The 12,779-nt window shown below is 40.1% G+C and overlaps 1 protein-coding gene and 1 long non-coding RNA gene across 4 annotated transcripts in view; one reads left to right on the top strand and one right to left on the bottom strand.

Annotated features, from left to right (window-relative positions):
• Window positions 1–795, top strand: part of LOC119023243 (voltage-gated potassium channel subunit beta-2-like) — a 49,896-nt gene extending 49,101 nt beyond the window's left edge. Inside the window, exon 16 of one of the 3 annotated variants that reach the window (XM_037105031.1) lies at window positions 115–795. Coding sequence is in view for 2 of the 3 variants with exons in the window: in XM_037105030.1 (XP_036960925.1) it covers window positions 115–204 (90 nt within the window). In the remaining variant the exon portion in view is untranslated. The remainder of the gene's footprint in view (window positions 1–114) is intronic. The other 2 variants (XM_037105030.1, XM_037105029.1) reach the window with 2 other exon arrangements.
• A 5,098-nt stretch (window positions 796–5,893) lies between these two features.
• On the bottom strand, window positions 5,894–8,690 carry LOC119023079. The gene is made up of 2 exons (XR_005076156.1): window positions 8,656–8,690; window positions 5,894–6,908 (listed from the first exon to the last, which is right to left on the bottom strand). It is a non-coding gene; the product is annotated as an uncharacterized LOC119023079 (long non-coding RNA).
• Between the last annotated feature and the right edge of the window lie 4,089 nt (window positions 8,691–12,779).

Below are 12,779 nucleotides of genomic sequence, written 5' to 3'. Positions count from 1 at the left end.
TGGTCCAGTTAAAATGAAAGCTTTCACAATAGCAGCAATGGCCCATCTCCAATCAAAGGCAATTTCATGTAAATAAAAGAATTGAGTTAACTTTTGTCTCTTCTTATTCCCCAGGTTCTTCCAAAGTTATCTCTGTCCATCATATCTGAGGTGGAGAACCTCTTGGGAAACAAGCCCTACAGTAAAAAGGACTTTCGATCCTAGAAGCACCAGTGATGAACTGTCACTACGAAAAAAGACGACTATGAACGAGAGACAGCAACAGAGAATCATCTGGACCCTGTTTTCAGGGGACATATCAGTCAAGTCAATGATCACATTTGCACTTAATGCCACTTAATAATATCAGGTTTACAATATGCTGTTTGAAAATCTGAAGCACTGAAAAAACTCTGACTACAGATTGTTGCCTCAGCATGCCACATAGTGCAACTCACAAAATGAATGTGTTGGATTTATGTGCAATTGAACACATGTTGCAAACCTACTGAGCACAAAACATTAAGGGATTTCAGTGTCATAACGTGAGTCTTGCTTAAATGCTGTGAATATTAGTATTTTAATTTAACTTTAATTTTGAATCACTTTTTTCAAGATTGTTTAGTTTTAGTTTTCCACAGTTTGGGTATTTTGTTTTAGTTACATGAATCTAGCAATGTTTTAATCAATGCATGTTTAATCTTCTGTTGGACCTTTATTAAAATCTTTACTGTGACCTTTTGCCAAATACTTTTCAGTGAAGCATGAAGTTTTCCCTGAAAAAAGTACAATATCCATAAGACGATGATTACATTTTACAGTGAACAGAATTCAAAACTCTTTTTATCTTCTAGTTAGGTACGTATGTAAGATATGGACTGAATTATAGTTTGAAACAAATAACATTTTCAACAGATTGTGAAGAGACAACAGTGATGATGTCATGTAAAAGACATATATGTACTGTGTTGCAGAGATGTGTACTGAAGTTAGCATGCAAACTAGCTAGCCTCTGCCTCTCCTGTCTTGCAGAACCACTTTAAACCTCAAGAGGTGATAGTTCAACAGCCCCCTGTAGTTTCTGTTAACAAACAATGATAATCACATTGAAACAACTGGCAGAACATACACCAACCTATATAATAGACACTTACTTAAGCCTTTATATGAAATTCCACCAGGGTAAAAACACCAAATGTAGGCCTGCTGCATGTAATTCACAGTGATAGTGGCCTATCAATTATGACTTGTTTCTAATATTTGGTATGCTAGCAGAAATTACCTTTTTTGTCGGAGGAATATAAATGATAAACATACACTGAGTACAGTTGGATGTTGCTCATGTCAATCATTTTGGCCATATGCACTGAGCAACAGGAATAAGGAAACATCTCAATTTTTAGCATTAGACTCACTTCAAATGACACTTTTTGTAAAATGTGATTTCTGTTTTATCAAAAAACAAATAAATTAAAGCTACTAGCAGCGATAATGGGCCCTCGCAGTCCACGCACATTGGGGCATGCTGCCAGCGAGGCATGCTGCCAGCGAGGCATGCTGCCAGCGAGGCACGCTGCCAGTGAGGCTTGTTCATGCAATGAATTCCGTTGAGGAAGTTGTTCCTTCATAATTTGTGGCCTGCTCCTCCTGCTGGTGTTAAGTAATGTACGCTGAAGTCAGAAGAAGTTCCTCCAATCGACATAAACAACAAATAATGAGAGGAGTACACTGTGTGACCAAACAGAGGTTTGTATCTGTTAGCAAATCTGAATGGTCAAGAATTTGAAAAAAAAAAAAAAAAAAAAAAAGGCTGAATTTTTCAAAAGCTGAAAAGGCTGAAAAGTAATGGGATGAATGGGCTAAAGTTTGATAGCTGAACAATTTTTCCAGCTGAACATAAAGCTGAATGTATGAAGAAGCTGAAAAGGCAGAAAGATGAATATCTGATGAGCTGAAAAGGCTGAAAAGCTGAAAAGCAAGAGGGCTGAAAGACTTCACAAAGGTGTACAGTTTTTCTGGCTGCACATGCTGGAGCAGTAGCAAACTAAAGTTGAAAATGTCCCCATAAGAATAAATGGGAAAACGCCTCTGAAACTCCTGCAATTTTTGAAAAATTTAATGATTATCACCAAAATGTGCATATACTGAGCCACAGGAGACATCGCTGAACTCTGTGATGTCTTTTTTTTTTTTTTGCTTTTTTATCTCTGTAGAGAGAAAAATGAGGGCGGCAGAGCGAGAGACAGAACAGGTACCGTCTGCGCTCTTCCAGAAATTTAGGCTCAAAATTAACATTGCGGCTTATGGGGGAGTTGCTGGAGTGTCTGTCGCTCTAGGGTAGCGGTCCTCAATAGACGGCCTCCATGCCACATCTGGCCCTCCTATTTGTGGCCCCTGAACTATTATTCCTTCACTATGTGTTTTGGTTGGGTCAGCACGTGTATGCCGGGACTGGTCTCCATGCCAATGATACACAGACAGCTTGGTCACTCACTGCTGCAAGCGCAATTTTTAACTTTCACTTTCATTTTTGGAGCAGTTCGCATATTGACATTTTGCTGGCTGTAGGAGCCTAGATTGCTTGAAAATGGCATGTTCCAAGTTCACTGCTAAAATAAAAGTGGACAGTGAAAATCAGCAATTCAAGAAGAATGGACTGAAAAATGTGCATTCATTCTCCCTCCAACCAGCACAAGACCTATGTGCTTAATATGCCAGGAGAGAGACTATATCTGAGATGAAGATTTCCAATTTGAAACGGCATTCTGAGACAAAGCATAGGAATTTTGAGGACATTTCATCAAAATTCAGAGGTAAGAACAACAAAGATAAATGCACTGAAATAGTCCTATCAAGCTGCAAGCAGAATTCTTGTCACATTTATGACACAACAAAAAGCAACAGAGTGCTCACTTAGAATGGTGTGGATTTTGGGTAAGCTCAGATTCTCAGATGCAGAAATAATAAAATAATGCATGACTTAAGTGATCTTGAAGACAAACAAAAAGAGGAAATATTCAACAATGCTTTTACATTTATGTCATTTTATTTTAGCTTGTATTTTTGTTGTCCTTTTGAATGAAAATGACATTTTGTTTTGAATATTACAGTATTATTGCATGTGGCCTGACCGACCTCAATACATGGACCTTTGAGTCACTGACAAAAATCTTTGTGGCCCTTTAAGATTTGCATTTGAGTACCCCTGCTCTAGGGCTTCTACAGCCAAAAGTGTAAGTCCTACATCTGAAATAAAACCATCAGCTGGAAGCCAACAAGATTTCCTGCATTTCTATGTATATATTGTCTATGTTAAGTAAAGCATGTGGGATCCAAATCAAGCTGAAGATAATTTTTTCCAGTTTTTCCAGCTGCTCCCCACTCAAGAGATGATGTCAGGCACTCTAGCTCATGCAATACACACCCCTTATAAAATCAGAAGATGAGCAAAAAATCCTTAAAACTAAAACTGTGATGATTTCAACACCGTTAAAGATTTTAAAAAGCTAAATACATGCCATATAGTTAAAGGTCCTCTGACTCTTTAAAAGGTGGAATGGTATCTGTAGCTCAAATTATGAGGTACAAGAAGAGGTTGAAAGTTGATGAGTTTTGAAGAGGATTTGAAGACTTTCCCATTTACTTCCATTGACACTAATTAGACTGCAACCAGAGTGCCACCTATTGACCAATTTGCACCAAATTTTGCACAAACCCTCATCAGGCAATGGAACACAATTACAAACATTTTTGTGATAATCAGACAGTATTTTGTAAAGATATGAAAGACTGTCTGTTTTCACCACAATGTGCAGGAAATTTATAATTTATAAATAATTTATATTTTGGGAGTTTTATGGGCTATCAAAATTCTTTTGATAAATTTTTTGTCAGGAGGGTCCACAGATGCTACATGCAAAGTTTGGTGCGAATCGGTCAAATAGCCTAGGAGGAGTTTGAAAAAGTAGGTTTTTCATTGTTCACGATTTTGCGAAGGGGAAGTTACTGTCAGGGCGTGCTGCGCACCCGGCCCCATGCTCAATTATTGCATACACATCTATTAATTGTCCATGTTTCGGACAGTGCAGGAAGAGGTTAAATGTCATTTCCAGTGTCCAACATGTGGCGCTGTGACTATGACTGTATATTGGCCTATGTGTTCAGGGCTGGAGTCTTAGTGAACATGTGAAGTTTGGTCCAGATAGGAATGAGGAAGTAGTTCCTTTATAATTTGGTGGCTTCCTCCTGCCGGTAATAAATAGTGTATGCTGAAGTCAGTAGAACTGTCTGCAATCTACATAAAAACAAAATGGACTACAGGTGAAAAATCCCTCAAACGAATTTGTTGTCATTTGTGTTTTGATTATTGATTGGCAGTGACACTGTCAGAGGGTGTGATTACCTTTTAGTTGCATGTCATCTTGTAGTATATGATATGGAGGAAAGCACCTACAGTATAAACATCATATAAATAGGATGTTTGTCTGAATTCCTGTGTCCAGTAGGTGGTGCTATGGATATGACACAGTATTGATGCATGGAGGTATTCAGGGAAACCATGTATACATGTGTGATGAATGTACATGGGTAATTCTATGTTGAAGTTATTAGAACTTGATGCTTTAGGCATTAAGCATTATGGTATGCCGTTTGAGCATTTATTCAATATCCTTGATATCGGACTTAAGGTCCATGTACTAGTAAGCTTTTTGTCCTCACTAATAAGACAATTTGGCACATTAGTAGAACTACTAGAGTGCACTAGTAGAACGACTGTGTCTTACTAGTATCGTTCTTTCCACTACTAGTGCAATGTTTGGCCTATTAGTGTGCAATCAAACCTTACTAGTAAACTGCTGTGCTGAACTAGCAACACTACTAGGCCCTACTAATAGGCATGTGTCACGCACTAGTAGCCTCCTGGACACTACTAGTAGCACCAAAATGTCCACTAGTAGCACTAGTAAGGCATTGTTTGACCTCACTAGTACTACTAGTAAGTACAAAAATGCCCACTAGTAGTACTAGTAAGGTATATTTTACCTTACTTTACCTTACTTACATACAAGGCTTAAGGGCTACGGTACAAATGCACAAAACAATTGTATATGTTGTTGCATTTGTTGATGGTCTGGAATGCTGTTAGAAAAACAACTAATAATAATTGGCTCTCCACTTAAAATTACATCGAGAAACATTTGAACTCTGTATCAAAACATTCTGACCAGGCTATTTCAGCTGGCACTGAAAAAGAACCCTGACATTGTCCCTCAGTCAAAACGTTTGGGTCATCATACTGTAATATTTATACTTATGTCATAGGCTACTTTGGGAATTTAATTTTTTTTTCCTCTGGTTATAATGCTCTCACACAGCCATCATGAACTCCCCTGCATGGGCTTGGAATGAAGATTCATCTACTATTGTACAGAAATACTATTTTTATGATTTGTTTCAAGAGAGGAATTATCTAAGTGACCATTTTAATCCTCTAGCTAATTATCAAGCTAAATATCCAAAATGCTAGTTAACGTCATGGACCGCAGTGGAAGACGACAGTAAAATATTTCCTTTCTCTAACATTGGATTTATGCCAACGGATTTACATGAAATCAGATTTTTTGTGTATATACAATAACAAACTAGATGTTTCTGATACTCTTCAACTCACCGTAACAGTCAGTCATAGGCAACATTTTTGTCATTTTGTAACTAATTCATGGCTGCTTCGGACTGACACAAAGACCCACCTTATGTCGTGTATGTGTGTGAGTGGACGAGCCTCCAAGGGCGTGAGGCTCCAGGTTCGATAACAGCTTCATATTATTATTTTTTCACTAATACATCCCTGAATTAGCAGTACTGAAGTTATTAAAGGTGATGCAAAGAAAAGAAACTCACTGAAACGTCGGTATGCGTTGGAAAGGCAGAAATATTTTTTCACATTCCACATATTTAGACTATGGCGGGGCAAATTAGACTATGGCGAGCAGCCACAGTCTCGTCAATGTATGGGAAACACTGTTTCGATTCAGGCAAGCAGCGGCCCCAGACCACCCACTATCCTTCGCTGGACGCTTCTCGGTCCCCGCCTCCAGCAGCTGGAAGCACCTCGCCCGCCTCTGTTCAGAGGGTGATACGCCGTGGAAACCGTTGTCGTTGCCGTTGGATCTGTGGAGGCAGGTAGCCGGTGTCTGATGCACCGCTCTTTCGGAGACTATAAACTCCCAGCGCAGCCAGTCTCACCCTGGCTGCTGCACCATGCGCCAGCGGGTAGCACTCTCCTCCGGGGAGAGAGGGGGTTTCAGACAGGATGTGCTTGCATCTTTTTGTCTGGTTGCGCTGCAGTGGAGGAAAGGTTCCGCATGCCGGCAAGTAGTGACAGCTGTGATACGGTGGTTGCATGGGTGGTTGGGGTAAGTCCAGGGTGGCCAATAGGGTGGCCAGGATTCAGCGTGAGGTGGCCACGGCCACCCCCTGCCAACTTTTCAAGTGAATGTATCAGCTCAGCTAAAAATATGCTAACAGTAACTAAATAGTGTTTTCAGTGTGCCAAATACGCTGGTGCATCGTTTTACTGTTGTCATTAAAATTGCGTTGCTTATTTTTCAGGAGAGCTAATTGGTGTGGACTAGTTGCCAAGGCAGACAGGCCAGCCTTACAGGAAGATAGTCCAATGGGATAGCCTACTGAGAACTTGCTGGAAGACCTAGTAGAAGAGGGTGGAGAGGAGGAAGGGGACTTTGAGGAAGAAAAACCCAAAACTTTAAGGTTCTAGCTCTGCAGTGTCCCACTGTGCTCACAGACAAGCTTGTATCATTATCCAGTCATCTAAGTTTACACTGCCTCCAAGCCAGCCTGTACCCAGCCCTCCAGACAATGTGCTGTCCATCCTCAATTCTGACGTGGTGTCGCTGGTGCCAGAAATACTGTTGGTATGTAATATTTTACAGTAAACTCATAGCAATACCAATGGAGTGGCAAATGATTGAACATACAAAAACAACATACAACACACAGCATACATGTATTCAGACACATGTAATTATGTAGTGTAATTTTGCAGCACTTTGTCCTATTTACAAGCTTACTGATGACAAACTGTATGTTTATCAGAGAGCAGATGGGGTAGTTTGCCAGGTATGGATCAGGTTGACAGAGTATCTGGTAGAACTGAGGACACAGTCCTCCACAATGTTCAGCAACACTAATATTATTAATATTAATATTTTGTTTCTGTTCTTATTTTCTATGTCCGCTTTTAAGGTGAGCTCATTTGTGGCCACTTGGTAGTGTGACTGAGGCTAGGCTTGCCCTGAAGGATTCCTGTGTTTGCTGAGGCCCTACCAGCAGCTAGCTGTTGCTCCACAGCAGCTGGGAGAAGAACACACATACTTACTACCTCAGAGTACTGCAGGACAAGCAATTACTGAGAGGAAAGCCACTGCTACCCCTTCCAGTGCCCCAGAAGCTGCTCCACTGGAGAAGCCTCCAGCCTGAACCTTCCCAACTTTCTGTGTTACCCCTATTCCTCTTGTTCTCCTTGGTTTTCCCAAAGCACCCTTTTTTTGTTCCTGCGCCAGCACAACACCATTTCTTGCTGCATGTCACTGGTTGTGCACCATCCCCTGCCACTAGATCTACTCCTCAATGACAGTACTCAAGAAAGGTGCAGGCTAAAAGGGGGGTACACACATAAGGATTTTATAAATCTTAAGAGATTTTTTATCTGTAGAGCCCCCACACATAAAGATTCAAAAATCAGCTTAATCGTACTGTGTGTGGTGTACTCCGATATTTTCAACACAGGACACCACAGACATAAAGATAATCTGTCCCACGGCCGATCTAGAATCTAGTCCTCCGAGCCAGAATTATCGCATGATCAAACGTGATCTACAGTAACCAATAGCAACAACCCCAGCGTCACCGCGCTCTTCATAAACGGAAAAGAGCATAGACTGCATATAAAAAAAAGAGTAAATAGACGTTTTAAAACATGAAAGACATGGAAGACATAGAAGAGGGAATGTGAGCTTTTCTGACAACACACAATACTTGCATTAACCACCAGTATGACGGTTAACATTAGTGCTAAACCCATTAAAAAGATTAAAATAGGTAATTCAAACACCCCCATGGGAAAAGTTAGATTTCGCCTCTGTTTTTATTTACGTCCGCTTCCGTGTTCCTCAGTCAGCTGGTTGGCTACATTGCGTTTCACGTCACATTTCACAGAGTAGTGACAGGAGTCGTCGGCTTTCCTATACATGAAGATTTTTGGTCGTAAATATTGTACAAGTTTAACATTTACGATTGTCGGCTGCGACCCGTTTCCGAGCAAATTATCGGGACAATTGACTCTTAAGGGGATATTCTGGTGTAAATTCAGTCCATGGTCTGACACACCTTGACGCCGAGTACGAACCCCCCTCGAGACATAAAGTTTGCGGACCGCTAGCTTACGTATTTTTACCATCCTCAGAAACGACCGCACAACAACAATACGCTGCAGTAAATGGATCCAAGTATAACGCGCCATCAAAAAGCCAAAAATAATGCTCAGAACAGCACCAAACTTTAGCAACATTAGAAACAGGGTCCCAGCACATATTTCGAGGTATCAAACATTTGATATCGTTGCCGGCTTAGTCGGTAAAGATAAATAAAACTCACCTCTCCAGCTGCAGGCTTGCTGTGGGGAAGCCCTGTGAGTCGATTACCGAGTGCAGTATAGTTCCGCAGCTCATTGAATACCATTACTGCGGGACTCTACTGCACTCGGTAATTGACTCACAGGGCTTCCCCACAACAAGGAAGCTTCTCCGGTGGTGAGTTTTGTTTATCTTTTCCGATGTGTACCCCTTAACACCTGAAGAAAGTGTGGTCGGCACGGGACTGCCGAAACAGGACACAGCCAATACAAAGGCACAATTTACTGTTTTTCAGCATTTTTAGAGCCAAATATTATACAGTTTGATTTTTGAATTAAATGCCACCTCAGTTCATGTTCATTTTTATGGTTAATTTGTAATTAATTCAATACAGCAAGGTGCAAACACAGTATAAACGAATTCCCCTACTTGTCTCCAGTACATGCTTTTTTTCTACAAACACTTTGTCACCAGGCCACTTCTGGTTTTCTTAAACAGTCCATTAATCAGTTAGAAGGATCATGTATGCAAAATAACACCAGTATCCTTTATTATCATCAATATTTTGAAAGAGAAAGGATGATGATAATATTATAATATCTCTGCAGTGGTGATAGTCAGGGCCAGGAGGCATTATGTTTTCATGTTGCACAAACGTACTTGTGACCCATTCTTGTGAACATTATATCTCAAGAAGCCTTGAAGGAATTTCTTCAAATTTGGCATTAACATTCTATTTTACTGAAAAATGAACTGATTAGATTTAGATGACCAAAGATCAAGATCACTGTGACCTCACATCTTGTCAATGCAAGATCCTAAGTAGACTTTGAGGGAGTTTATTCTGTTGGTGGTGATGGGGGTTTGTTGCTGCTCCTTTGGCTGAGGATGGTTTACTGTCTCAGCTCCTCTCTCAGTGAAGTGAGGTATCTCCCCATAGCCAGCCTCTCTGTCCTACTGCAGCTCCTGTACCTGTCCTCTCTGGTCCTGCAGGGAGGCTTTCAACTCACTCCTCAACTGGCTGTACAGCTCTGGTGCCAGATGCATCAGTGGCTGCAGACTGGTATGAGGAAGAGATGGGATCACTGACACGAGTGCCAGACATTGACAGCAACCCTTTTCAGAGTACATAGGACCAAGAAGCTGCAGAAAGAGAATTTGCTCAGCAGTGCCCAGATGTGAGCATACTGTTGGAGCAGTACTCACACTGTATAGCACAGTAGTAATCATTTGTTCATTCTTTAGAACAAACAGCCTACATTAAGAAATTTCGGATGTAAGTTTTCTGTCAGAGCTGCTAAGAAACTGACAGCAGAGTTGGATCAGAAGGGCATTCAGGTTTGACTCTGAGTGGAGTGAATGATAATGAAGGTAAGGCGTACACGTGGCGCTGCTAACTGAACTGATCCTCTGAAGGGTGTCTGATAGCAACTTTATTTTATCCATTATTATTTATATTGTTATTATATAATTTTATATATTGTAATTATTTTGTCCATCATTTATTGCTACACAATCAACACATGCCCCTTCTTCTATACAGGTAGGTCTATATGTGGTTCAGAAATGAAACGTTAATACATGCTGCCTTTAACTAGGTTGCAAATAAAATCAAAGACATCAAATACCAAATTAAATTAACAGTGTGAAATACATCTGTATTAATAACAACCTGGAAAAAAGCCAACAGTTAACAAAGAAACATACCAGCCATACATTTATGTACTCATACTGCCATCTATTGGTAGAGAGTCAGCTTGACCGACCAAGGTACATTTATATCTTTTTACTTATTTTTCATGACCTTAAGTCGGATATCAAGTACAGTATATCTGATATCCTTGATATCACTGATGTCCAATATCCTGGATATCCCGGATATCATGGATATCTGATATCCTGGATACTAGTCCTTGATATCAAGGATGCTGGATACAAAGTATATCAAGGATATCACAGATATCAAGGATATCATGGATATCACTGATATCAAGGAAATCACTGATATCAAGGATATCACTAATATCAAGGATATCACGAATATCACGGATATCACAGATATCACTGATATCAAGGATATCACTGATATAAAGGATATCACAGATATCGTAGATATCCAGGATATCCAGGGTACTACTAGTAGCACTAGTGGCCCTAGTAGTACCAGTACCACTAGTCCTGCTAAGGGGACCAAACTAATGACAAAAACTATTACAATAATAATTCTGGGCATAAATTAGCCACTAAACATCTATCTATCTATCTATCTATCTTAGCTTAGAATATTGTAATTGCTACAAATGGAGATAAAATTGATATCTGTAAATAATATAATATCTATAATAAACATGAATTAACAAAAAATACTAAAGAAACATAAATAAATGACCTAATTGATAACCCTTTTAATATTAGAAATGCATTCAGTTAATTTTCATTTTATAATAATACAAAACAAGTTGACACATCTTCTGAAATGACTGCTGCTAAACATTCTGGTATTCAGAGCAGCCCCTTTAAGGCCTCAAGCACACAGTTTGAACATTCACTAATCAAAATCCATGTCCCACCTTCTTCATTTGCATGTAGTCCACTAGTACTACTAGTGGCTGCATCTTGCAACTTACATCTACACAAGTGATGGCTAGAATGTCCACTAGTAACACTAGTGAGACTATTACGATTTTACTAACACTACTAGAAAAAGCCAAACTGCCCACTAGTAGTACTGGTACGGCATTTGTGACCTTACTAGTACTACTAGTGTGGGCCAGAACGTCTACTAGTACTACTAGTAACGGCCAAAATGTCTACTAGTAACACTAGTGAGACATTCATGAGCTTACTAGTACTACTAGTAGAGGGCAACATGTCTACTAGTAATACTAGTAACAGCCAAAATGTCTACTAGTAGCACTAGTAAGTGGCAAAATATCCACTAGTAGCACTAGTGGGGGACTTTTGCACCTTACTAGTAGTACTAGTAACATCAAAAATGTTCACTAGTGTTACTAGTGACAGATATTTTGTTCTTACTAGTGTAACTAGTAGAAGAAAGTTTGTCTTACTGGTAAGCCTCGAGACCTAACATGTAAGGAGTTTGGCTGTACTAGTATGACACAATACACTACTAGTGCGCAACTAGCGTGCTAGCCCTGCTCAGGCCCTAATTATGAAGTTCCAGAACAACACCGCCACAAGTCGCTAGGCTACAACATGACTGCTCAGAACCAAAAATGGTCATTCACAGCATTAGTAAATGATGTTCTAGGAACAACATCACAGTGACATCAGATGCATCACCGTTCATGCATCTACTTGAAAAGTAAGGGTGTGTTATGGATGGCTGTGTGTGTGTCTGAGAGCACACATTGCATACTGTTATGGACCTCCAGTCAGAATCTGCATATTTATTTACCACAATCTACCTACCGTAAAATGCCCATTGACATGCTCAGATGTTGTGGAAAATAAGAATTTGAGGAATGTTGTTATAATCCAGGATTTTCAAATAGACCACAGATAGCCAGCCTCCAGTGTACATGGAAGCATGGTAGCCGAGCCGATGTTGTCTGTAATCTCGATCCTACAAACACGCTCACTATTTTAAGTCACCATCAAACTAATTAAACAGTTTTGCCATTTGCTCTACAGTGAGTGATGATAATCAATTAAGTGTTGATAATGGACAAGGTTTGTTGACACTTCAACTCTTATGAACTGGAAGGGTGAAGATATTAAATGCTTTGTGGTACAAATGTACCAGCCAATATGAGCTTCTCCTGAAAACTTGGTCACAGCTAAACATCATTTTAGATCAGTTGAGTTTTTACATTGTGAGCCTCCTGAAATCCTTCAGTCTCGAGGAAAAACTGAGTCCACTTTATCTAAGAATGCAGTCATGTAATGTGAGGTGGGATGGGAGCTTTGCAGCCACCAATCTAAGGCCACTGCTGTGGGGTTCGATTACCTCCGTTGAGTCCATGATTCCCTGCAGTTCAGTGGGCCTTCCCTGAACCTGAATGGTGTGCCTAATAGTGTGGCCACTGAGTGTTTTTTATGACTGCATACAACTGAAGCCATCATAAGTAATACTGTCATCACATTTGTCAAAGATAACCACCAGACTCACTGTCTCCTGTTAGT

This window comes from Acanthopagrus latus, chromosome 7, assembly GCF_904848185.1.
Source record: "Acanthopagrus latus isolate v.2019 chromosome 7, fAcaLat1.1, whole genome shotgun sequence".
In the NCBI taxonomy this organism is placed as follows: Eukaryota; Metazoa; Chordata; class Actinopteri; order Spariformes; family Sparidae; genus Acanthopagrus; species Acanthopagrus latus.
Note: the sequence above shows the minus strand (reverse complement) of the source record. Positions and strands in the feature narration are given on the sequence as shown.